The 27,748-nt window shown below is 42.7% G+C and overlaps 1 protein-coding gene and 1 non-coding gene across 2 annotated transcripts; both read left to right on the top strand.

Annotated features, from left to right (window-relative positions):
* Positions 4,288-10,451, top strand: LOC102173137. The gene is made up of 3 exons (XR_001919152.1): positions 4,288-4,545; positions 8,491-8,642; positions 10,372-10,451. It is a non-coding gene; the product is annotated as an uncharacterized LOC102173137 (transcript).
* On the top strand, positions 15,940-21,281 carry LOC108633292 (olfactory receptor 11H7-like). The gene is made up of 2 exons (XM_005676655.3): positions 15,940-16,928; positions 17,671-21,281. The coding sequence occupies exons 1-2, from the start codon at positions 16,918-16,920 to the stop codon at positions 18,608-18,610; spliced, it is 951 nt and encodes a 316-aa protein (XP_005676712.1). The 5' UTR covers positions 15,940-16,917; the 3' UTR covers positions 18,611-21,281.

Here is a 27,748-nt window from a genome sequence, read left to right as displayed (position 1 = left end):
ATGCTAACAGTTTGATATGCCATTTTCTTTATCTTCTCTTATGCTGGTGTGAGTGATTGTGTATTGTTGTTGAGTTGCTCAGTTGTGTCCGAGACTGTGCGACCCCATGAAGTGCAGCACTGCAGGCTTCCTTGTCCTTCACCACCTCCCAGAGTTAACTCAAATTCATGTGCATTGAGTCTGGGTATGTATGTGTGTAAAATGGGGTCACGCATTACCATTTAATTTAGAATATAGATTTGACTGTAATAAAGACCCAAAACAGTGGCTCACACCTAACAGAAGTTCATTTCTCATTTACAAAACAGTCCAGTTTTAAGTATTAATAGTCTAGGAGATACGGACATTCCCCAGTGTCGGGGACCCTGCAGCCTCCCGGCTTGTAGTTCTGAACTTGCTAGGTATTGTACTCATCCTATGATTACTGTCACTTATTCACTCCAACCTAAGCAAGAAGTGAAAATCTAAGGAGAACACATTTCCCTTTCTAAAGAGAACAACCTTGAAGTTGCACGCATCTCATCAGCTCTCATGCTGCCGGTCGTACTTTAATCACAAACCACCTCTGCGAGGGAGGCAGGAAGAAGCAGTCAGGGATGGAGGGATGCAGACAGCTTCCCGGCTGCCTCTCAATGGGACAGAATCTTGGGCACCCTGAGCATCAGTGTGATCATGCCAGATCATTCTTATGAGCAGAGGCTGAGGCTGGATGACTACAGCTTCTCTGATTAAAGAATGACACAGAAAGGGCAGAAACAGTAAAGGGAAGGATTGATAAACTAAAATTCAAAACTTCAGAACCATCAAAAATACCATATGCAAGTGAAAAGGCACATGGTGTACTGTGAAAACCATTTGCAACATATATAATAGGCCAACGCTTAGTAATCTCAATATATTAATAGCTCCTACACATGTGGAAGAAATAAACAAATGCTCTAGTTGAAATCGACAAAGGATATCAGTGACAACTCAGAAAAGGAGAAATACTGTAAGCAAATAAATATTTGGGAAAAATCCTCCAAGCACTATATATGGTTTTTAAAAATGCAAATTAAAACAGCAATGGATTACCATTTATCACACACAGTCTTTGTGTTGAAACTTTATGTATGTTGAGTGTTCTGGGCTGGGAGAAGTGAGGGAGCTTTTTTGGCATTCTCATGCTCTGTTGGTTGAAATATAAATAAAATAACCTTTTGGGAGAGCCATCTGGCAATATGAATCAAAAATCTTTCAAAAAGGACAGACTCAGAAATTCTACATTAGAAACATGTCCTGGGGAAATAACTGTGTTTTCTAATATTTAGGAGACTCAAGACAGAATTGTTTGTGTAACATGGAAAAGCCTGGAAAGGACATAAATACCTCACAATAAGGGATTAGATATTTAACTTTTGTCCCTACAACAGGTTCAGTTCAGTTCAGTTGCTCAGTCATGTCCAACTCTTTGCGACCCCATGAATCGCAGCACACCAGGCCTCCCTGTCCATCACCAACTCCCGGAATTCACTCAGACTCATGTCCATCGAGTCGGTGATGCCATCCAGCCATCTCATCCTCTGTTTTCCCCTTCTCCTCCTGCCCCCAATCCCTCCCAGCATCAGAGTCTTTTCCAATGAGTCAACTCTTCGCATGAGGTGGCCAAAGTACTGGAGTTTCAGCTTTAGCATCAGTCCTTCCAAAGAACACCCAGGGTTGATCTCCTTCAGAATGGACTGGTTGGATCTCCTTGCAGTCCAAGGGACTCTCAAGAGTCTACTCCAACACCACAGTTCAAAAGCATCAATTCTTCGGCACTCAGCTTTCTTCACAGTCCAACTCTCGCATCCATACATGACCGCTGGAAAAACTGTAGCCTTGACTAGACGGACCTTAGTTGGCAAAGTAATATCTCTGCTTTTCAATATGCCATCTAGGTTGGTCATAACTTTCCTTTCAAGGAGTAAGCATCTTTTTATTTCACGGCTGCAATCACCATCTGCAGTGATTTTGGAGCCCAGAAAAATAAAGTCTGACCCTGTTTTCACTGTTTCCCCATCTATTTCCCATGAAGTGATGGGACCAGATGCCATGATCTTCGTTTTCTGAATATTGAGCTTTAAGTCAACCTTTTCACTCTCCTCTTTCACTTTCATTAAGAGGCTTTTTAGTTCCTCTTCCCTTTCTGCCATAAGGGTGCTGTCATCTGCATATCTGAGGTTATTGATATTTCTCCTGGCAATCTTGATTCCAGCTTGTGCTTCTTCCAGCCCAGCATTTCTCATGATGTACTCTGCATATAAGTTAAATAAGCAGGGTGACAATATACAGCCTTGACATACTCCTTTTCCTATTTGGAACCAGTCTATTGTTCCATGTCCAGTTCTAACTGTTGCTTCCTGACCTGCATACAGGTTTCTCAAGAGGCAGATCAGGTGGACTGGTATTCCCATCTCTTTCAGAATTTTCCACAGTTTATTGTGATCCACACAGTCAAAGGCTTTGGCATAGTCAATAAAGCAGAAATAGATGTTTTCCTGGAACTCTCTTCCTTTTTTGATTATCTGGCGGATGTTGGCAATTTGATCTCTGGTTCTTCTGCCTTTTCTAAAACCAGCTTGAACATCTGGAAGTTCACGGTTCATGTGTTGCTGAAGCCTGGCTTGGAGAATTTTGAGCATTATTTTGCTAGCGTGTGAGATGAGTGCAATTGTGGGATAGTTTGAGCATTCTTTGGCAATGCCTTTCTTTGGGATTGGAATGAAAACTGACCTTTTCCAGTTCTGTGGCCACTGCTAACAGGTTACTCTGAAGCAATTAATAATTTTGTAAAAGTATATTTATCCTGAAAATGAATGATGATTATGACATTTTTAAATAGGAAGTTATAAACAGTATGTTCAATATGGCCTCAGTTTTATAAAAACATCGAGATGGATACATTCAGTTACAAGTCACAGAAAATTCCATTTAAACTGATTTCAACAAGCAAATTTATTGGTTCATCTAACTAGTGACTCCAGAAGTAAGACAGATTTGGGTGTTATCTTAACTTAGCAGCTCAGAAAGCTCTTTAAAAACCTAATTTCTTTTTCTCTTTTTTAACCTCTGAAGCATCTACTTCACCTGAGAGCTGGTTTGTCTTGTGGAGGCAAGATGGCTGCCAATAGCTCCCAGGTCTCAGAGGAGTGAGTGAGTGTCTCCCCTACCTCTGCCCCACCCTTTAGCAAGAGTCCTAGGCTTCCCTCCACTTGGATCATCTTGATCACGTGACTTTCCTTGTGGTCAGGGAAGAGCTTTGTGTTGATGATTTAGGTCTGGGTTAGATGCTGGTCCTTAAAACACTGTGGCAAGAGTATGTAAGTTAAGTGAAGTTGCTCAGTCCTGTCCGACTCTTTGTGACCCCATGGACTGTAGCCCACCAGGCTCCTCGCTCCATGGGATTCTCCAGGCAAGAATACTGGAGTGGGTTGCCGTTTCCTTCTCCAAGGGATCTTCCCAACCCAGGGATCGAACCCGGGTCTCCTGCATTCCAGGCAGACGCTTTAACTTCTGAGCCAGCAAATCAGGATCTATATGGGGGCTAAGAGTCGGCAAATCCCCAAAAAACTGTGAATGTTCCACGATGGTATGGCATGGAATGGGTGTTGAGAAGCTTACACCAAAATCCACCTAAACACAGAAAAATGTCTGGAAGGATATACACCAAAGTGCCAACGGAGGTTATCTTCAAGTGGCAGGAATATGAGGAATTAAAAATCTTGCTTTTTAGGTTTGTCTGCATTTTTCATTTTCGACTGCATGCATGCATGATTTGAATAAAAATGAAAACTCTAAATATGAGGATAAGTTGACACATAACACTTGCAATGCAATTAATTGCTTGAGAGATTTAAAGCAGACGTGTTGGCAAACAGGAACTATGAGTTTTCACAGTGCTACCAACTGTGCTTTGCAGAAGTTTCTAACTGTCTTTCTTTTGCCTCGGTTATGAAATTGTGGTCATTTCTAAAGGCGTAATCTGAGATCTTTGAAGGTTAGTCTGGTTTGAAACCACTGGTTCCAGTGGTTAGAATTTTTCTCCAATGTTAGGGTAGGAAATATTTTAGCTTTCTCTAGAGACATTTTCACTTGTCACCTTCAAGCACTATGAAGGGGGTCCCAATACCATATGGGGTGCAGAGCACATGTGTCTCTTTGCAGAGGAGCCTCTGTGCACAGAAGGGGAGGAGCTGGCCCTGTTCTCCCACTTCCTTCTTGGACAAAGGGTGCTGAGTGTTCCTTCAGGAAGTGGCCACCCTAGAGAGTCCCCAGCATTCTCGGCACCCTGAATCACAGTGTGACACTGGCTGTAGGCACCACAGAAGGGGCCCCAGGTCTGAAGACTCAGGGCGTAGGGAGAAATCAAAGTGGAATACGTGTCTGGCTTCACTTCTGTTAGATGCTTGGTATTGGGAGTTCTTCCTACAATTCATGAAGAAACTCCTGCTGCTCTTCCACGTACTTTATCCTAGAAAGAGAACTTGTTCCACTGGCAGGAAAGACTTCTACTGGTGAAAGAAGGTAAGGAAGTCTCATGGGAGCCTGGGCGTCCCATGACTCACTTTTATTTCTGCTTGAAATTGATTCCCAGCTATGCATTTTCAGAAACTTGATTTTATCTGATCTTGTACTTCCAAAATTATTCTCACTGCAATGGGAAGAAATGAACTGGCAATTCTGTGTCATGGTGAGAGCTGTACTTATGAAAAGGATCAAAATGCTCCCATTTGAGAGGTCAAGGCACTCTGGTCTCAGTCGGAAAATATATGTGGGAGAGGAAATGAGGCCAGAGGGTGGATATTGGGTGGTCTGAAGGGAACATTCTGTGTTTCTCCTGGTAATATCATCCACTCCCTCCCACAGGAATGGATTAAATAAGCGCCACTCAGGGAGGAACCTTGTTTGTCTTGTTCAGTATTGTACACACAGCATCTAGAACGATCAGAAGTGCTCAGCACATCCATGATGAATGAATGGAAGGCCAGCTAGTTGAATGGATGAATCCTTATTAATTCCTAGAGGCGCTGCCTATGAGAATTTCCCCTGATGCTTCTGGGAAGAGTAGACTCCCTTCACTGGGTTTCCATGACATTTTTGAATTAAACCTCTTAACTCATAGTGTTGAAACTATTTGCTTATGTATCTGTTTTCCTTCAAAGACCGTGAGCTCCACAAACAGGGATTCTGTCTTATTGTTCTTTTTTCTTAAGTGGGATGTTGTTTTCTTCTCTTTTAAACTTAATTTTATTTATGTATTTACTAGTTTTAGTTGCAATGGGTCTTTACTGGTGCGCATGGGCTTCCTCTAGGTGCACTGAGTGGGGGCTACTTTTCCTTGTGGTACACGCTTCTCATTGCGGTGGCTTCTCTTTTTGCAGAACACGGCCTCTGGGCACACGGGCTTCAGTAGTTGAGGCTCACAGGCCCTGGAGTACAGCCTCAGAAGTGTGGCTCACAAGCTTAATTGCCCTGCAATTCTGTCTTATTTTTCCAGATAGCTAACTATAAACATTTCACATAGTACTCTGGCACATGGTAGATAGTCATTGAATACAATGATAATACTGTGGCAGCCTTGTGAATATCTCAGCTTGTGGGAAGTACTTGTTGAGTGGATCAGGATATTACATTAATCAAGGCCCCTTTCCTTCTTTGGTGTTGGCCTTTGCTTTTTGCTGCTTCCCAGGGAACAAGTACCCTTCTTCTTATTTTTTTTTTTCAAAAATATTTATTTTTATTCATTTGGTTGCTCCAGGTCTTAGCTGTGGCATGCAACTCTTAGTTGTGGTGTATGGGATCTAGTTCCTCAACCGGGTATCGAACCCGGTCACCCTGCATTGGGAGCACAGAGTCTTAGCTGCTGGATCACCAGGGAAGCCCCAGAAATCCTTTTATTTTCAGCTGTTATTACAGTATCCTCTCTGCTTAGGATACTGTAATACACTGAATGGTTTCCATGGTTTACGTTATCTATTTTCAGCTGTTATTACAATATCCTCTCTGCTGAACCACAAATATGCTGAACGGTTTCCATGGTTTACATTGCCAGGGTCAAATTAGTCACCTCCTGATGTTATGCAAAGAGACACCTTAATCTTATCAGCAAGCCCTCTCTGTATCTTAGAATTTCCACAGTTTGTTGTGATCCACACAGTCAAAGGCTTTGGCATAGTCAATAAAACAGAAGTAGATGTTTTTCTGGAACGCTCTCACTTTTTTGATGATTCAATGGATGTTGACTATTTGATCTCTGGTTCCCATGCCTTTTCTAAATCCAGCTTGAACATATGTAAATTCACAGTTCACATACTGTTGAAGCCTGGCTTGGAGAATTTTGAGCATGACTTAGCATGTGAGATGAGTGCAATTGTGTGGTAGTTTGAACATTCTTTGGCATTGCCTTTCTTTGAGATTAGAATGAAAACTGACCTTTTCCAGTCCTGTGGCCACTGCTGAGTTTTCCAAATTTGCTGGCATATTGAGTACAGCACTTTCACAGCATCATCTTTTAGGATTTGAAATAGCTCAACTGGAATTCCATCACCTCCACTAGCTTTGTTTGTAGTGATGCTTCCTAACGTCCACTTGACTTAGCATTCCAGAATGTCTGGTTCTAGGTGAGTGATCATACCATTGTTGTTATCTGGGTCATGAAAATCTTTTTCGTAAAGTTCTTCTGTGTATTCTTGCTACCTCTTCTTAATATCTTCTACTTCTGTTAAGTCTCTACGATTTCTGTCCTTTATTGAGCCCATCTTTGCATGAAATATTCCCTTGATATCTCTAATTTTCTTGAAGAGATCTCTAGTCTTTCCCATTCTATTGGTTTCCTCTATTTCTTTGCATAGATTCCTGAGGAAGGCTTTCTTATCTCTCCTTGCTATTCTTTGGAACTCTGCATTCAAATGGGTTTATCTTTGCTTTTCTCCTTTGCCTTTAGCTTCTCTTCTTTTCTCATCTATTTGTAAGTCATTTTGGCTCATCTCTATTATCACCTACGATCCTCTCTTCTGGAGGCTGCACTTCCTCCTGTAGGTACATTTGCCTTCCAACCAGGTCACAGTTCCCTGGGGACCAGGTGGGGATTTACATGGCATCACTGGTAACTCTGAAAAAAGCAAGTGGTCACATGTGGGCATCAGTTCTCATCCAGAAATAATATTCAGTGTTCTGAGATCAGAAATCTAGAAAGTCAAGACCTAAATTGAGTGGCAGACACACATTTGTGAGCGGGGCAGGCTGACAGTCAGAAACAAGGTAAATACTCAAGTAGAGTAAAATTGGCAATAACCAGGAAATGGTGATGGAGCCTGGCGCTTTGGCAGAGTTTGCTGCAGCAGCACACGTGCACAAGGACCTGACGGATAGGTTCCTAGAGCCCATGGATGTGGATAGTTTAAGTGGCCGAGGAGGTGGGGAAAGGGAAGCCTGGAAATTTAGTTATCTTGGAAGGTTCTTTGAATGCTGGTGCAAGGCTTCTAGACCAGAGTGGCACAGCTGTGCATTTATTGGAAAGAACCAGCTGTATGTATTCATCTCAGCCATTGTATTCTTATTTAAGGCCTCCCCCCACCTCCACCGCCTGCCAGGGCTTCCGTGGTGGCTCAGCTGGTAAAGAATCCACCTGCAATGTGGGAGTCCTGGATTTGATCCCCGGGTTGGGAAGATCCCCTGGGGAAGGGAATGGCTTCCCACTCCAGTGTTCTGGCCTGAAGAATCCCATATAGAATCTATGGGGTTGCAAAGAGTCGAACACAACTGAGCGGCTTACACTTCCACCTCACCAGCCAGAAGGCCTTGCATCCTGCACTGTATCCATCCAGTTGTGTTGCACACGGAGAATCCCTGTGATGACTGCTCCTTGCTCTTTGAGGAGGTAGCTTCTCCATGTCAGCATCCTGAAGGTTTGGAAACCCTCTTAGTTATTTGAGCCAAACTCTAAAGCTGGCCAGTATCTAGATCTAGCTAACTGCACCCTTCATGTGTTTCCTAAACCAGATGCTTTCCTGACTGATTCTTCCTCTGTATCATCTGTAAGTTTGTCTTTATCAGGTTTGCCCTTAACTCCTGTCCACAGTGCCAGCCTGTTTTTTTTCTTTTCTTTCTTTCTTTCTTTTTTTTTTTTTTTGAGCAGTTGTAGTTTCCTAAAGGCCTTCTTTCGGCTTCCCAGGTGGTGCTAGTGATAAAGACCCACCTGCCAATGCAGGAGATGCAGGAGACATGGGTTTGATCCCTGGGTTGGGAAGATCCCCTGAAGGAGAGCATGGCATGGCAACACATTCCAATATCCTTGCCTGGAGAATTCCACGGACAGAGGAACCTGGCGGGCTACAGTCCGTAGGGTTGCAAGTAGTTGGACATGACTGAAGCGACTTAGCATGCATGCACATATCGAAGGATTCTTTACAAGTTTCTGTTTTCCTCAAACAGGCTTATTAAAGGTTTTGATGCCCTTACTTTTTCTAGGAGGTTTTCCCAGCTAGCCCCATGTCTGTACTGCTGGGGATTCATCTCAACATCTCCCAGCCTGATTTTTCATGCAAGAGAAGAAAGAATACCTTCTCTAGAACCTCCTTTTGGGAAAAAGAGAAAGGAACCCACCTGTCTTTATTTTAAAGGTTTGTGGTTTCGTATATATTCTTCAAGGTAAAATATTTGAAACTTGTCTATGTTTTTGCCATCTTTCTCATAAATGATACCAACTTCTCAGAACAGGGAAACAGTTAAGACAGTCCATGAATTTTCACTTTCAATTATTAGATTTGTTTAAAATCTTATAGTTAATACATTTTTCAGGTCTAGAGAGTTGATTTTGAGTGACATGTATAATACGAATGGCGCAAAGATATCTGATAAAGATAAGAATACTGGGACTTTCCTGCTGGTCCAGTAGTTAAGGCTCCAAGCTTCCACTGCAGGGGGCACAGGTTTAGTTCCTGATCAGGGAAGTAAGATCTCACATGCCTTAAATAATTTTTTTTTTAATAAGAACCATTTTAACCCAGTAATGTTTATTATATGTAGATTTCAAAGTCTAAGGAGTTCTTTTCCATAAAACCAATCACACCACACAAAAAAAGCTTAGTAAGACTAGTTAAAATTCAATTGTACTTTAATTTGGGGTAATGAAATCCAATCTGACAGAAAGTTTAAGATCATCCCTGAGGCCGAATCAGAGCGAGAAAACCAAAGCATTTCATGAAAGCTGCTGATTGCAACTTTGCCAAGAGTGTACTGATAAAACATTCAGTTCACTGCTAAAGCCAGGCGTGGTCCTCTGAGACAGAAAGAGTGTGTTTATTGCTTAGGATGGGGCAATTATCGTAACTGTGCAAAGAAAGGAAACCATAGGCTATGGAGCGGAGGACTGCCTGCTAGCAAACACAAAATTCACCATTGTGGCTGTTGTATGTTATTTTATAAGCTTTAATAATGATAAAGTCATATACGGGTAAGTTAACTTGCAACTAGCTTAATAACTGCAACAACGTAACAATAAAATCATCACAATATTGTAATTAGCCTCCAATTAAAATAAATTAGTTAAAAAAATTAAAAAGATAGCTTTAGCATATTTCAAAAGTAAATGCCGCAAGGTGAACTCTTGTTATTAATAGAAACTGATAGACCAAGGACAAAAATCCTTTCAGATTCTGAGAAGTTGTATTGAGAATCATTTTCTCAGCAGTATTTAGATTGCTGCTTGCTTTTTGTGGTTTATAGACATCGTATTGACCTTTGGCATTCCGAGAAACAGGCAGGAAAGGAGAAAGGCCAATTATTTACTACCTGCCAGAAGATTCAGGATTGTGTAAACGCCCTAATCCCAGAGCCGTGGTCTGTGTTGGTTTCTGAATATCTGCAGCTCTTGATCTATGCGCATAGGCAATTGGAATTCACCAACCTATTGAGTGACTGTTCATCTCTACCAGTTTTGTTCCTTGGCTAGTCCCATGTAAATGCAGAGAGCTCTATCAAGGTAGAACTGAATGCTTGTTTTATTTTAACCAGTGTACCTTAATTTCATATACATTCATTACTTAAGTTTCTATGATATATGAAAATGCCATTTTCATATGATACCATTATAGTTAGCATTGCATAATCTTCTCTGAAATTCTGGAATGACCCCCATGCTTTATTTCTGTTTTCATAGTACATAGATGTACATAGTACAGTGAGATCTGCCGTTAATTTGTGTCCTCTTTGTTCATACAGATATCATCATTACTGTAATAAGTTGGATCACACACATCTATCAATATCTAAGTTATAAAATGGAAGAGCTTCATCACCATTTTTATGAGCAACCTTCTTTCCAATACTTCTTGAATATTTATATTCCAGGTCTGGAGATTTGTTTCAACCTGCCCTTGTGAATGGGTTGCCTGGTGTTTCAAAAATCTCAAGGTATTCAATAAAGACGTGAGTGCAAAATTTTTTTATTATTATTAAAGTACAATAGATTTACAATGATGTGTTAGTTCCAGGTGACCAGCAAAGTGATTCATGTATGTATATGTGTATGTGTTTGTGTGTGTATACCTTTTCAAGTTTTTTTCCATTATAATCTATTATAAGATATTGAATACAGTTCCCTGTCCTATACACTAGGTCCTTGTACCTTATCTATTTTATATATAGCACTGTGTATCTGTTAATCCCAAATTCCTAATTTATCTCCTTCCTTTGCTCTCCCCTTGGGTAACCACAAGTTTGTTTCCTGTGTCTGTGAATCTGTTTATGTTTTATAAATAAGTTCGTTTGTATCATTTCTTTTTAGATTCTACATAGAAGGAATATCATATGATATTTGTTTTTCTCTGCCTTACTTCACTTAATATGATAATCTCTAGGTCCACCCGTGTTGCCATAAATGGCAATATTTCATTATTTTTTATGGGTGAATAATATTCCCTTGTAGATATATACCACATTTCTTTATCCATTCATTTGTCACTGGGCATTAGGTTGCATCCATGTCTAGGCTATTGTAAATAGTGCTTCAGTGAACACTGGATACATGGATTAATATTATTTTGAATTATAGTAAGTATTTTCCAGATATATGCTTAGGAGTGGGATTTCTGGATCATATGGCAACTCTAGATTTTTAAGGAACCTCCAAAGTGTTCTCTCTGGAGAAGAAAATGGCAACCCACTCCAGTACTCTTGCCTAGAGACTTCTGTGGACAGAAGAGCCTGGTGGGCTGCTGTCCATGGGGTCACACAGAGTCGGACATGACTGAAGCAACTTAGCATGCATGCATGCGTTGGAGAAGGAAATGGCAACCCACTCCAGTGTTCTTGCCTGGAGAATCCCAGGGACAGAGGATCCTGGTGGGCTGCTGTCTACGGGGTCGCGCAGAGTCAGACACGACTGAAGCAGCAGCAGCATAGTGTTCTCCAGGCTTCCCTCATAGCTCAGTTGGTAAAGAATCCACTTGCAAATGCAGAAGACCCAGGTTTGATTCCTGGGTCGGGAAGAGCCCCCGGAGAAGGAAATAGCAATCTGCTCCAGTATTCTTGCCTGGAGAATCCCATGGACAGGGGAGCCTGGCAGGCTACAGTCCCTGGGATCACAAGAGTCAGACACGACATAAACCAGCACCATTCTGTTCTCCATAGTGCCTGCATCGGTTTGCAGCCTTTTTCTTCATATCCTTTCCAGCATTTGTTATGTGTAGACTTTATTTTTATCTTTTTAAAAATTTTACTTTACAATACTGTATTGGTTTTGCTATATATCAACATGAATCCACCACAGGTGTACACGTGTTCCCAATTCTGAACCCCTCTCCTGCCTTCTTCCCCATACCATCTCTCTGGGTCATTCCAGTGCACCAGCCCCAAGCATCCTGTATCCTGCATTGAACCTAGGCTGGCGATTCATTTCTTATATGATATTATACATGTTTCAATGCCATTCTCCCAAATCATCCCACCCTCTCCCTCTCCCACAGAGTCCAAAAGACTGTTCTTTATATCTGTGTCTCTTTTGCTGTCTTGCATACAGGGTTATCATTATCATCTTTCTAAATTCCATGTATATGTGTTAGTAGACTTTTTGATGATGGCTGTTCTGACCTGTGTGAGGCAAATCATTATGATTTTGATTTGCATTTCTTTAATAATTAGTGATGCTGAGCATCTTTTCACATACCTGTTGCCCATCTGTGCGTCTTTGAAAAAAAATGTCTGTTTAGTTCTTCTGCTCATTTTTGATTGGCTTGCTTTTTATTTTATACTGAGCTGTGTGATCTGTTTGTATATTTTGGAAATTAAGCCCTTATCTATCACATGGTTTGCAAATATTTTCTCCCAGTTCATAGGTTGTCTTTTTGTTTTATTTATGGTCTTCTCTGCTGGCAAATGCATATAAGTTTGATTGTGTCATTAGTTTATTATTTTTAAAAATTTCGGAGGGTAGGCTGTGCAGTGTGGTTTGTAGGATCTTGGTTCCCTTACCAGGGACCATCTCATGCCCTCTGCTGTGGAAGTTTGGAGTCCTAAGCATTGGACCCCCATGAAATTCCCTCATTTATTTTTGCTTTTATTTCTTTTGCTGTGGGACAGCAGCCTAAGAAAGTATTGGTATGACTCTTCTAGAGGTTTTATGGTGTCATTACTTATAATTAAGTCTGCAAGCCACCTTATGTATGGTGTGAAGGAGTTTTCTACTTTCATCGATTTACATGCAGCTGTTCAGCTTTCTCAAAGTCACTTGTCCAGGAAACTGTCTTTTCTCTTGCCTCCTTTGTCAAGGATTAATTGACAGTAGTTGTGTGGTGTATGTCATTTTTTAGGAAGTGTTTTTGAGCATTAAGGAAATGTCATGTTTCTATTAAAACAAGGTCTCTAGATTAAGGAATCTTAGCAGTGCTTAGAAGAATGTCTGCAGATCAAAGTTTTAATCAGAAAAAAATTGGGGAAGGAAGCTGGAGGATTTCCTTTTTTATTAAAAAAAAAAGTTGGGGAGGGGGCAGGTTAACAAAAGTTCACTGTGTGGGAAAACACTCACTAGAAAAATATGTGATTCTCCTGTCTTTAGAAGTCACAAGATATACCTTCATGGCTTTGTGAGTTCACACAGTTCCCCATGTCACCTCTGGGAGCCATTACCAGATGGTGAACACTCACAGCTAATACTAAGTGCTTATTCTTGATGTCAAGTGCCCGGTGTTCAGTAAATACGGGCTCCCTCCCTTCCTTCCTGCCCACTTGGAGAAGAAAAACAGAGGCGATCACAGAAGCTTCACAGACTGAAGTGATTTTTAAAGTACCAAAGAAGTAAGGCTGCAATTAGAGCAAAGGGGAAGACATGTTTAAAGAGAAGGTTGTAGGTTTATTGTGGGAAAGGAGGTCTCATCATTTGGGAAGGTTTGGGGGCCATTCTGGAAGCATCTACTTTTTTTCACTGGCCTTCTGTCAGCAGCCAGTAGCGGCTGAGATCATTTCTGAAGTTTGTTTTCGGCTAATGAGGACTTCTCCTTTGCAGTAAGTCTGCACTGGCCCTAGTCTTGGCAGACGCTGCCCGACTGACAGTGGGCACCCAGGAAGGAAAGCGTGTCTCCCTCTCAGAGAGAGGAGACTTTTCCTCCTTCAGAAATTCCCAGGTGCAGGTTCTGGGTTGGGCGGGGAGGGGAGTCTAACTGGATCCGAGAAAAGTTGTCCTCAGCTTCCTGAAAGTAAGTTAAGTTCTGGCTTCTCGATGCCACCATTGCCTGCATTTTGGTGGAGAACCACAGACAGGCAGAGGAGTGGGAGAGCTCTCTGACAGAAACAAAGGAGGGTTTTTCAGGTACCCTGATGGGGAACTGTGGGCCTAGGGAAGTGGGAGGTGGCCAACAGGAAGTGGGGTGTCCTGTGTGATCAGTTGTTATTGTCATTTATAGTTAACACAGTCATGTCCAACTCTTCGTGACCCCACGGACTGTAGCCCGCCAAGCTCCTCTGTCCATGAGATTTCTCAGGCAAGGATACTGAAGTGGGTTGCCATTTCCTAGTCCAGGGGATCTTCCCAACCTGGGGACTGAACCCACTTCTCCTGCATTAGCAGGCAGGTTCTTTACTACTGAGCTACCAGGGAAGCCCCATGTGATCAGTTAGGGGTACATATTTGACTTCTGCTTGGTCCTAAGTTGGAAGCAGGGACAAAAATTAGAGAAGTTGGCAGCTGTTAACCAAGTCTGGCTGTTTGGATTTCACAGAAATTGCTGTCGGTGACCATCATCCAACTTCCCCCAAGTCTGACATGCCACAGGCAGACTGCCTTCCCAGGCCAGTTACCGTAGATAAGGGCTTGGTTTGGGGGAAGGGTGCTGCAGGTGGTAGGTGAGAGCTGTGTTTTTATATATGGTCTGGCTACACCCATTTGTGGATTCAGTCTCTTGCTGAGGGCGGCATGTTGCCCTCAGGGGTTGGTCCTAAGCAGGGCTTTTAGGACGAGACCCAGGTGCTTCACTGGGCCTGTATGGACCCACTCCAGCCCTCGCACACATCTGTTTCCTATAGGATTTGCGTAGGGAGGGGTGACAGCTGATTCTGATTTTTTTTTTTTCAGGACAGTTGTGGACATAACATAAATCTTTGCTGAAGTCTCTTAGCTTCAGTGTCTTATTTCAAAACTGAAGCCAAAGTAGCATTTTGGGCTAGAAGGAAATTTTAAAACTCCAGAAGGAAAAGACTTTAAGAACTGTCATTAAGTGGAGGTTGTATGTAGAGATGAGGGCTGATTATGTGGGTTTGGTAGCTGTGGGTTCTTGATATGCAAATATGCCTCCGAGAAGGAAATATGAATCTGGAGACTGGGAGATTCTTTCTGGCTGCGTGATCCTGAATAAATTGCTGGTCTTCTTGAAGTCTCATAAATATATTAAAGCCAATATTATTGCCCTTGCTGATTTTGCAGAGTTGCAGCCTTCCTGGAGATTTCATGTGTTTAAAAGAGTATTTGAAGCCCTTTGCTATGGTTGTACTGTCTTCATTGAGCACATTTCTGCCTTGCAAGCTGCCTGCTCTGCAGGGTGATTGAGCGTTAGTGAGTGTTAGTTGCTCAGTCATATCCAACTCTTTGCAACTCCATGGACTGTAGACTGCCAAGTTCGTGGGAATTCTCCAGGCAGGAATACTGGAGTGGGTTGCTATTTCCTTCTCCAGGGGATCTTCCTAATCCAGGGATCAAACCCGGGTCTCATTCATTGTAGACAGATTCTTTGCTGTCTGAACCACCAGGGAAGCTCCCTGCTCAGCAGTTCAGTTCAGTTCAGTCACTCAGTCAGGTCCGACTCTTTGCAACCCCATGAACTGCAGCATGCCAGGCCTCCCTGTCCATCACCAGCTCTTGGAATTTACCCAAACTCGTGTCTACTGAGTCAGTGATGCCATCCAACCATCTCGTCCTGTCATCCCCTTCTCCTCCTGCCCTCAATCTTTCCCAGTATCAGGGTCTTTTCAAATGAGTCAGTTCTTTGAATCAGTTGGCCAAAGTATATGAGTTTCAGCTTCAACATCAGTCCCTCCAATGAACCCCCAGGACTGATCTCCTTTAGGATGGACTGGTTGGATCTCCTTGCACTCTCAAGAGTCTTCTCCAACACCACAGTTCAAAAGCATCGATTCTTCTGCACTCAGCCTTCTTTATAGTCCAACTCTCATATCCATACATGACTAGTGGAAAAACCATAGCCTTGACTAGACGGACCTTTGTTGGTAAAGTAATGTCTCTGCTTTTTAATATGCTGTCTAGGTTGGTCATAACTTTTCTTCCAAGGAGTAACTGTCTTTTTATTTCATGGCTGCAATCACCATCTGCAGTGATTTTGGAGCCCCTCAAAATAAAACCAGCCATTGTTTCCACTGTTTCCCCATCTATTTCCCATGAAGTGATGGGACCAGATGCCATGATCTTAGTTTTCTGAATGTTGAGCTTTAAGCCAACTTTTTCACTCTCCTCTTTCACTTTCATCAAGAGGCTCTTTAGAGTTCCTATCAAATACCGCTCTGTAAGCAGAAGTGGGCATATCTTATTAGCTTCCAACTTGGGGCAAGTGCTACTCTTAATTTTAATCATGCAAGCCTCCTTACTGTCTACAAAATGAATCTGAACTCTTAGAATGGAATCAAGACCCTTCAAATCTAGCCCTGGCTTTAGTCTGTCCGTAGTCCTCTCAGCAAGCCTTCACTCTCCCTAAAGGAATCAGAGGTTGGGTCTCAGGTCTTGGGAGGGGGCCTGGCAAGGCAAGGCAGGCCTGTCCTAGAAAGCCAGGGTTTCTATTCAAGTTAGTGAGATGGGGAATAAGATGAGAATGTTCTAGGCATAGAGGTGGGGCAGTCTTGTTCTCAAGAATAAGGTACAAGCCCAGATACTCCAGAGCCCTTGAGGATGTGCGTGAGGTTGACTCTGTGCCTGTAGAGAGAAAGGATGCAGAGCTTGGTGATGCTCCCTGGCTGTGACTTAAGGAACCCAAGACCAGAGAAGTAAAGTGAGTTTGGCATCCAAAGTCATATTCCTCACTGGCAGCAAATCTAGGCTTAGAGCTCCATTCATGTGATTCCCCCAGGCTAGGGGTAGAGTGTTCCCTCTCTGGGGTCTTCACACAGTCACTTTGGGGGCTCTCCGTTTCTCTGGTGGTGCTCTGTGTGCTCTGGGAGCGAGGGATTAAGGAGGAGGCATTTAATGCAGGCAGGTGTGCATTTTCCAGTTTTTTATTGACAGGTTCTAGGGTAGGATTTTGATGGAAAAATCTGCAGCTGAGAGAAAGCCTGCCAATGACCATTACAATTTCTAGTCCTCTCTGAAGAACTGGAGAATCCAGAGAATAAAAGCCTGGAGTTCAACAGCGTGGCGCTGGCACACAAATCTATCAGAACAGGACAGATTCTCCACAAACGATGACAACACAGTATGTACGAAAAACTTACGCCTTCAGTAAGGGGTTTCATGAGGAGCTTCGGCATTGGCAATTCTCAGGAAGTTGCCTAGCTGTGACTTGCCATTATCTCCATTGTGACTTGCCCTTTGGGAAACCACTAGCATTGACTGTGCCTCTTCAGGGTCCATTGTATATATTTTGCTCTCTAGCAGCCAGAGTAAAGGAACAGAAACCTATTTAAGCTAGCTCAAATAATCCAGGGGGGTGTGATATTTTTAGAACCTAAGGCAGAAAATGCAAGGCATCTTCGTGGAATCAGAAACCCAGGTTGCTCTCTGTCTTGCAAGGGCTTTTGTGGTTCCACTTTGCTCCTCTCCAACCTCTCTCTCTCTCTCTCTTCCTCTTGTCTACACTCCAACATGAGTGACAGGTCAATTACATGACATCACAGTCTGACTACATTCTCTGAGAATCCTTGGGTTGGATTCTGATGGACTCAGCACGGTCTGCAGAACAACTTTCCCTGAGACAGATACTCCCTCACTCCCGGTCCAATCAACTTTGATGAAGGAGAGGGAGGTCTGGAGGAAGTGAGACAGCAGATGACTTCTCTCCTTTCTTTGGTCCATGTCAATACTCTTGAAAGTTGTCATCGCCTATAGCAAAAAATGGGCAGCCTGTTCCTTGGGACTGTATGCAGGGTCAGAGAGTCAGAAAACCACGCAAGAAACTTTAACACAGATTCATTCTTTCTTAATCTTTTCTCCTGCAGGAGCCAGGTTGCCCTGAAGACCATGAACTTGTCTTCTGAGCACTGCAACATGTCAGATTGGCTGAGGCTGGAAGCAACTGTGAAGGTCTCCGTGTACATGGTGGCTTTCTCCTTCGCCACGCTCATCACGGTCATCATTATCACCATCATATCACAGAATTCAAAACTGAGGAAAGAGGTTCTATACATCCTCCTCTGTCACCACCTGCTGTGCATCTCCTCCTACTGTGGCCTGGGGGTGGTTTTCCAAGGGATGCGAGCCTTCCTGGCCAACAGCCCCGTCCTGGTATGCTGGGTGGTGTTTGGAGTACAGCTGAGTGTTGGAGAAGGGATCCTCTTCACTCTGGCCTTGATGGCTGCCCATACGTACCTGATGATCTGCTGGCCCTTGACATCTGTGTCCTTTATAGATTCCATTAAGTATAAGATTCTGGCTGGGACTTGGCTCATTATTATACTGAAGAATGCTTGCCTCTTCCTCATAGAAGGCACTGGCCCTACTCAGATTGCTCTTTTAAAATCTGAACCCCTTTGCCCAGTGGTCTTGAATGGCATTCCTGCCAGAGCCATTGGCATGGTTTTCCTTTTCCTTCTTCTGTCTATCATTCTTGTAAGTTACTCCCTGATATACAAAGAAGGGAAACGGGCTGGCCATTTTAATAGGTCAAATATCAAAGCAAGGAAAACAGTCCTTATTCATTTAGTACAATTGGGCTTGCATATAATACCAACTCTGTTATTCATCAGTTTGGGAAAGATGTGTGGAGTGTTTTTCTTTGCTTTAAATCTGGTGCTTTTTGGAGCCTTTGCCTTTGCCCAGTGTTGCAACCCTCTGATCTACGGGCTCTGGAATAGAGAGTTGCAAAGCAGATTATACCACTGTATGTGCCGTCAACTGTGGTGTGGTCACCATGGTGTGACTAGCAGAGTGTCAGTTTAAATAAAACTTCAGCCGTTTTGAATTAATAACGCTAGTCCTAATGGACCACCAGCTAGGGTTGAGCATCTACTATTCTCTCAACCTAAAATTGATGCCTTGATTTGATTTTGAGAGTAATATCAGTAAATCAAAGTTATCCATCTGACTTACAAACTTTGACTACTGTGTCCACTGAATTGGACTCAGAGAAATCATTTTATGTCTTTAATTCTATACCCAGATTAGCATTTTGGGTAACATGCCTCATTGTGTTTCAGGAGTTGAGCAGTTTTTTTGGTGAATGCACTTGTTTTTAGAAACCAAGAAACTGACCATGGTTGATAGGGAGAGAAGTTTGGCTGTTTCACTTATATTTAGTAGGGGCAGGTTTGGCTCCATGTGATAACAAGTCAGCAACAAAATGAGAGTGACTTTAAAAAGTTAGAGGTTGATTTTTTTCCTTATGTAAAAGAAATCTGGAGCTACACAATCCAGGCCTGTGTGGTGACTCTGCAGGCCACAGAGATGATTCCCTTCTGCTCTGCCATGATTAGTGTACTACCTCATGGCCCAGGATGGCTCTTAGTGCTCCTGTCATCACGCTCACACTCCAGCCAACAGGAAGGAGGAAGGGACACAGAAGTCTCTGTACCTTCCTTCTAAAGACACTTTTCAGAAGTTGCAAAACACTTTCTCTTACATCTAACTGGCTAAATTTTAGTCATTTGGCTATGACCTAGCTTTAAGGGAGAGTAGCAGTGTAGCAGTGTTCTGTTAAAAGCTGGGTTTCTTAATACTAAGAAAATAAGTAAGAGGAGATATTGGATAACAAAATTATTTCAGGGACCATTTTTCTCTTGACCAAATAGAATACAAAGAAAGACAATGGATAGATTATGATCATCATAAACATATACTCTACCTTTTAAAATGATATGTAGATACAGAGTTATCTGTTCTGGATCCCAGAAAACTTTAATTGTATTATGTCAAAGAGAATGGCATCAACAAAGAGATCACTAAACTGGTTTAAACATGGGAACTCATAATTTAAGCCTAAGTAAGTTTGGGGCCATAGTATGAAATAACTTCTTTCACAGAAGTCTCCATATGATATTTATTTAGATAAAACACCGATTTCTGAATCAGTCAGGATTCAGTCTAGAAACAGGAATTGTTACCATAAATATATTGCCCCATAAAGATTTAATACAGGAATTGGATGCATACAAGTCATTGAAAGGGCTAGGGAGTGGAAATCAGGGGACAGCATTTATGGATGTTAAGAGCCAACCAATGCAGCTATAACCTGAAGGTCAGGCAGGCGCTTCTTCCACTGCCTGCCCCGCCTCACCCTGTCCCCTCATGTTACTCATGACTGTGCGACTTTGTTTGGGGAAGAAACAGCAATAGGAAGATGGCCTCTGCCTCCTCCATCTTCCAAATCTCATGCAATTGCCTCTAACTGGCAGAACTTAACTGGCACCCATACTCTAAGAACAAAGGAGTCTGGGAAATGTAGTTCCTAGTTTCACAGAATTGGCAGTACAGAAAGGCACCCTGAAAGGTGTATAAATGAGGATTGAATGATCCAAATCATGGGATCCACCTTTATGATATTTATATTTTCAGCTAACAAAACAACAAGGACAACAGATGCCACGTATTGAGCAATTCTTATGCTCCTGATACTATTATATAAGCTCTTTTATATACACTATGTCAAGTCCTCCCAACAATTTTCTAATGTAGAGATTATTATTCCTGATTTACAAATGAAAAAGGCTGACGCCCATAAAGGTCTTACAGGAGCTTAGGAGGTCAGGATCATCCCTTTAAATGTCCATACACATGACTTGACTCAGGGTGATCATTTCATCACTGTTGAGAGCTGGACCTGTTGCTTGGGAAATTCGGGCCTTGGATCTCCACTTTGCTTTGGGTGTGGACAGCTGGCTTGTGGAAAAAAGCTCCTTTTTACTGATTGCTTTGACCACACTCTACACCCTTAAGGCCGCCTTGGTTTCAGATACTAGCAGCTGCTGGATCATGTGTCTGGACTCCGTTTTGGCTTCCAGTTCTTCTTATGTCCTCTCTGGGTATTCATTATAAATTTTCCCTCTTCCTCTAAGAATAGCTCTGAGGCTTCAAAGCACCACCTTCTCTTTCCCTTGTGCAATTCTCTTTCCAGGGCAGGCGCGAGTCTCTTACCCTCATCTCCCAGCATCCAGTACAGAGCCTGATAGATGGCAGATCTCAACAAACGATAAACTAGACTCATCAGTCAGTGAGACATGCCTTGGTACAAACTCTCTCCCCACAAAAACCAAGTTGTTTCTTTGTTTTTTGTTGAAATATTAAGCAATCTGAGAGCAGAAAGAGGAAGAAAAACTAAAAAATTGCCCAGGCTTAACTTAATTGTAAGACCTAAATCTAATACTCACAATTTAATTTAACCTCAGAACTTTAAAAACTGTTTTCTAATATCAAAAGGTAACTTTTACTTGTACAACTGATCATTAGAATTGTTGTTTTATACTTTCAAATGTAAATCATTGCTTTTTAAAATTAAATATTTTGAATTGGGAAGGTATAGTATAAAATTCAAAAGGCTCAAAATGGTATTTAATGAAAATTAAGTCTTCTCTGGGCTTCCCAGGTGGCGATAGTAGTTAAGAACCTACCTGCAAATGCAGGAGATGGACCCTGGAGGAGGGCACGGCACCCCACGCCAGTATTCTTGCCTGGAGAATCCAATGGGCAGAGGAGCCTGGAAAGCTACAGTCCATAGATAGGGTCACACAGAATCAGACACAACTAATGCAACTTAGCCGACAAGCACATGTCTTCCTCCTCCCCTTTTTTCGATATCTTCCTTCTCTTCCAAGAGTCCGTTGTCAGCTGGTCCGTTTCTGAGCTTTCCTTACAAGATGATCAACGAAGGCAAAATTATTGAGAATTTCTCATTTGTAAGATAATTTTGGTTTTCATTTCCTGGACTTGCATTTGAAAGTTGTTTAAACTGATATTAAGAATGACAGTGTATGTCATGAATGACATCAGCAATAATGCTTCCCATAATGTGAAAATTCTTTGAGAAACTTAAGCTTGGGAAAGGGGAGAGGCTGACATTACTTGCAATTATCTGAGAGTTCCTGTAAACTCTCCTTTGCCTTATAGTCATGGTGACATTATACTGAATTTAAAGTCAGGGAGCATAGGAGTTTAGGGGAAATGTTCAAAGAGCTCTAAAAAACAAATTACTGAAACAAAAATGTGAATTATCTCAAAATTCCCAAGTTCTTGGAAACATTTCATTTATTGCAACTGTTACCATATTATCACTGCATGAAACCATTTCTGGCTTAACTATAGATATGCTGTATAAACACAATGACTTATATGTAGATATGCTCTATAAACACTTATTCTAAAAATGAACTTGGGCCACATTTAAAAAAGTAAGAACAGAAAAGTAGTTTATAATATCCATCATAAGAAAATGAATCCAGTCCATTGTTTAGAAGAAGTTCAAGAAGGTAAGATCAGCCACATTAATGCATTTTAATGTATTTTAAGCATTTTTTATTTCTAGAAAGGTCAAAGACTGTGGCTAGAATTGCCTTCCTGGTGGCCAAGTGAAGACATTATCTCTGCAGTGGAGAGAAAATGGCACATCTGTCCCTAGGGAGAGTGGGGAAAGCATGCCAGAACATTCCAGTGAACCAAGAGGACTGTGGGAAGCATCTGGCCTTGGAACTGTTGGAAAGGCTTGTTCTAAAATGCTTCATGCCTAAGGGGAGGGGCTTTCATCAGTAAGAGAATGGACGTTACCACTGGCTGCAGAGGATGAAGATGGGGTGAGAAGCAGTCAGCCAGAGACAAGGATTGCCCAAGGGCTCAGAGGGGATAACTTTGAGGACCCCACATAGTACAGAAGAGAGAGAATTGTCATTGGAAATCTATCCCACACAGAAGATGCAAAGGTCATACTATATTTGCCTTAGACAAGGATAATCTTTGCTCTCTTATACATGTCCTCCCAGCTTCCATCTCTTCTACGTCAGGAAAAGTCATAGGCAATCTGGGGGTTTGGAGAAGGGTGGCTGTAGAAACCTTAATTCCATCTGCAACCTTCATTCGTCCTTGTAAAGTAGCAAAACATCCATGGGTTCCAGTGGTTAGGGTATCTTTGCCGGGGTAAAGGCTGTTACTCTGCCTACCACATTTATAAAGTGAGATTGTTCCTTCTAGCTGAAAATGACCAAAGGGCATAAGAATGACTTAAGAATGACTAGCCAAAATGCATATCAAAATAGCAACAAAATATAACCTCATTCTCATTTGGATGACTACTATAAAAATAGCACAAAATAAGTATTGGCAAAGATATGGAAAAATTGGAACCCTTGTGCACCCTTGGTGAGATGTTCCCACTTCCCAAATGGGAACTGTATAGCCACTACAGAAAATGAGTTCCAAAAAATTAAAAATAGGACTATTCCATGATCCAGCAATCCCACTATTGGGTATAAATCCAAAAGAATTGAAAGTAGAGTCTAAAAAAAATATTTCCACATCCATGTTTATGGTAATGCTCTTCACAATAAGCCAAGAAGTAGAAGCAAACGAAAAGTCCATAAATGGATAAGGAAACAAAATGCAGTATATCCAAACAATGGAATATTGTTCAGCTTTCAAGAGGAGGGAAATTCTGTCACACGTTCCAGTATGAATGAACCTTGAGGATATTAAGCTAAGTGGGCTCCCCGATGGCTCAGTCAGTGAAGAAACTGCCTGCAATGCAGAAGACCCACGTTTGATCCCTGGGTTGGGAAGATCCTCTGCAGGAGGGAATGGCAACTCACTCCAGTATTCTTGCCTGGAAAATCCCATGGAGAGAGGAGCCTGGCAGAGTACAGTCCACGGGGTCATAAAGAGTCAGACGTGACTTAGCTACTAAACCCTCACCACAAAGAGACAAATCTTGTCTGCTTCCTCTTACAGGAGATATACAAAGTAATCACATTCATAGGAACAGAAAGTAGAATGGTGATTCCCAGGGACTGAGAGGAGGGGGAAAATGGGAACTATTTAATGGGTAGAGTTTCAGATGAACTTTTTTTTTCAGATGAAACAGTTCTGGAGATCTTTCACAACAACATGAATATACTTAACACTACTGAACTGTACACTTAAACATGGTTATGATAGTAAATTTTATGTTATATTTTTAATAAACATATAATAAAAAAGAATGATAGGCAAAAGTGTGAAAGCCAAGATCTCACCCAAGTTTTCATCTAAGGTGGAGGGGTAGAGGTTGAATCTACAAATGGGGTATGAATGGGCCCCTCTCTTATAAGGCCCTAATTCCATGGCTGAAGCTCCTCCCAAGCTCTCCCCTACTAATATCATCATATCAGAAGTTAGCGTTTCAGCATATGAATTGCTGTTCAGTTGCTGAGTCGTGTCCAACTCTTTGCAACCCCCTGGACTGCAGCACACCAGGCTTCCCTGTCCTTCACTGTCTCCTGGAGTTTGCTCAGATTTATGTCCATTGAGTCAATGATTCTATCTAACCATCTCATCCCCTGTCGCCACCTTCTCCTTTTGCCTTTAATCTTTCCCATTGGCAGGGTCTTTTCTGGTAAGTTGGCTCTTCACATCAGGTGGCCAAAGTATAGGAGCTTCAGCTTCAGCATGTCTTTCCAATGAATATTCAGGGTTGATTTCCTCTAGGATTGACTGGTTTGATATCATATGATACTGAACAATTGCACTCATCTCACAAGCTAGCAAAGTAATGCTCAAAATTCTCTGAGCCAGGCTTTATTAGTACGTGGACCATGAATTTCCAGATGTTCAAGATGGATTTAGAAAAGGCAGAGGAACCAGGGATCAAATTGCCAATATCCATTGGATCATTGAAAAAGCAAGAGAATTCCAGAAAAACATCTACTTCTGCTTTAAAGACTACACCAAACCTTTGACTGTGTGGATAACAACAAACTGTGGAAAATTCTTAAAGAGATGGGAATAGCAGACCACCTGACCAGTCTTCTGAGAAATCTGTATGCAGGTCAAGAAGCAAGTTATACTGAACATAGAACAGACTAGTTCCAAATTGGGAAAGGAGTATGTCAAGGCTGTATATTGTCACTGTACTTATTTAACTTATATGCAGAGTACATCATGAGAAATGCTGGACTGGATAAAGCACAAACTGGAATCAAAATTGCCGGGAGAAATATCAAATAACCTTAGATACGGAGATGACACCACCCTTATGGCAGAAAGCGAAGAAGAACTAAAGAGCCTCTTGATGAAAGTGAAAGAGGAGAGTGAAAAAGTTGGCTTAAAACTCAACCTTCAGAAAACTAAGATCATGGAATCTGGTCCCATCACTTCATGCCAAATAGATGGGGAAACAATGGAAACAGAGACAGAGTTTATTTTCGGGGGCTCCAAAATCACTGCAGATGGTGACTGCAGCCATGAAATTAAAAGGTGCTTGCTCCTTGGAAGAAAACCTATGACCAACCTAGATAGCATATTAAAAAGCAAAGACATTACTTTGCCAACAAAGGTCAGTCTAGTCAAAGTTGTGGTTTTTCCAGTAGTCATGTATGGATGTGAGAGTTGGACTATGAAGAAAGCTGAGCACTGAAGAATTGTTGCTTTTGAACTGTGGTGTTGAAGAAGACTCTTGAGAGTCCCTTGGACTACAAGGAGATCCAACCAGTCCATCCTAAAGGAGATCAGTCGTGAGTGTTCACTGGAAGGACTGATGGCTGAAGCTTAAAGTCCAATCCTTTGGCCACCTAATATGAAGAACCATCTCATTTGAAAAGACCCTGATGCTGGGAAAGATTGAAGGTGGGAGGAGAAGGGGATGACAGAGGATGAAATGGTTGGATGGCATCACCAACAAGATGGACATGAGTTTGAGTAGGCTCGGGGAGTTGGTGATGGACAGGGAAGCCTGGCGTGCTGCAGTCCATGGGGGGTCACAAAAAGTCAGACATGACTGAGCGACTGAACTGAACTGATATGTTATGAATTTGATATGAACTAGACCATAGCACTAGGTCATAAAAATGATACCTTCGCCTAGTGCTCTTTCTCTCTCAGATAGCTCACTCTGGTGAAGGCCAGCCATTAAGTCATGAGGACACATAGGCGTCCCTTTGAGAGGTCCACACATGGCCAAGTTCGTGTGGACAGGAACCAATGCGCCAGCACCGACCTGCTGGCCGTATGAGTGGATCCTCCAGCCTTATGAAAGAGGCTCCAGTGAGATCCGTAGCCCCATCCTCCACCTGAGGATCTGGACAAGAAGATCCAGAGCAACCTGAGCCATGACTTACGTCTCATAGCACAGCTGATTTCATGGGCAGTCCTACCATATTTTTGGCACTTACAAAAATTTTTTTCTCTGGAAATCTTAGGAGCGGGGGCATATGGAACACCATTTCTCTCCTCTACACACACACTCATTCCCCGTGGCAGTGGAATTCTTGGCTTGGTGGGCTCTACACTTGAAGGAAGCTATGAAAAGGTCCCCTGGCTCCTCCGTCTTGCTTCTTTGGGGTGGGGTAGGCACTTCCTTGGGAACATTTAAGAAGAAGGCATATTGAAGAGGGACAGCAATCTTTGGGCTGATGGAATACAGGTCAGAAACTCAAGGCAGGGTTGGTCAGAGTGGGTCAATTCTGGATGGATGCTATGCAAAGGTGGAGGACGCGAGAGTGAGGCCCAGACAGGATTGGGGTCTGAGTGGTAGACAGAAAAGGAATCAGCTAAAACGGTGGAAGATCAGACTTCTCTGGTTGCTCAGTGGTCAAAACTCTGCCTGCCAATGCAGGGGCCATGGGTTCGATCCCTGGTCTGGGAAGATTCCACATGCCACGGAGCAACTAAGCCCTGTGTGCCTCAACTACTAAATCGGTGTTCTACAGCCTGGGAGCCACAACTACTGAAGCCTGTGTCCCCTAGAGCCTGTGCTCAGCAGCATGAGAAGCCACCGAAATGAGAAACCTGAGCACTGCAGATAGAGAGTGGCTCCCGCTCACTGCAACTAGAGAAACGCCCACACCGCAATGAAGACCCAGCAGAGCCAAAACAGACACCAAAAACCTTTGGGAACTCAGGCAGATCACAACATGTGCCGCTTACAACAGGAAGTTGCCTCTTTGTAGGCCATGCCCCCCACTTGGCTCGCTCAGTGGTGCTGGTATCAGAAGAGACCCATTAAAGAGCCTGACTCCTAATGTGAAAATACACCGTTGGGCTCATAGGCCAGCCCGGTCTTTGGAATAAGTCATAGACAGATCAATAGATGAGGTGCAGAGTCTTGAATTCTTCTTCTCTTTTTAAATTATTTAGTTATTCTTGGTTGCACTGGGTCTCCATTGCAGCGGGCAGTCTCATCGCGGTGGCTTCTCTTGTTGCATAGCACAGGCTCTAGGGAGAGAGGACTCAGTAGTCGTGGCACATGGGCTTAGCTCCCTGCAGCATGTGGCGTCCTCTCAGACCAGGGATCGAACCCACGCCCCTGGCATTGGCAGGCGGATTTTCAGCCACCAGGGTCACCAGGGAAGTCCCAAGAGTTGTGAATTCTTTATCTATTTTTTTTTCCTGAGTAAAAATGAGAGTTGCAGCAGCTAAGCTTACTGAGCCTAAAGCCTCTTGTTCCTTCCTCAAAATCCTTGGGTGAAACAGCCTGAGGCAACTGTCTCAAGTTGAGGTCAGAACTGGAGGTGACCACAGGGGTACTTGAGATGACCCCTGAGATTTCAGCTGCATTCATGAGGGACTGACAAGTATTTCAGTGATTTTTTTGCTTGTCTTCTTTCTGGCTGTGCTGCGTGGTATTCAGGATCTTAGTTCCCCTACCAGGCATCGAACCTGTGTCCCCTGTAGCGGAAGGGCAGAGTCCTAACCACTGGACTGTGGGACCTCTGAGAAGCTATTCAGTGACCTTTGGGAAGCTGTGGGGGGCATTCTGGCTCCCCAGCAGCCAGGTTCTGCATTGCCCCACCCCGTCACCCACTGCGTTATCTGGAGGCTGTGGGTGGTGGACAGTTAGGACTGGGTGGGAGCCCATTCTTCACCCCTGTGGGATGTTCTTGCCCTGACTTGACTGGACTGGCCTGT

Source organism: Capra hircus, chromosome 2 (genome assembly GCF_001704415.2).
Source record: "Capra hircus breed San Clemente chromosome 2, ASM170441v1, whole genome shotgun sequence".
Taxonomy (NCBI): Eukaryota; Metazoa; Chordata; class Mammalia; order Artiodactyla; family Bovidae; genus Capra; species Capra hircus.
Note: the sequence above shows the minus strand (reverse complement) of the source record. Positions and strands in the feature narration are given on the sequence as shown.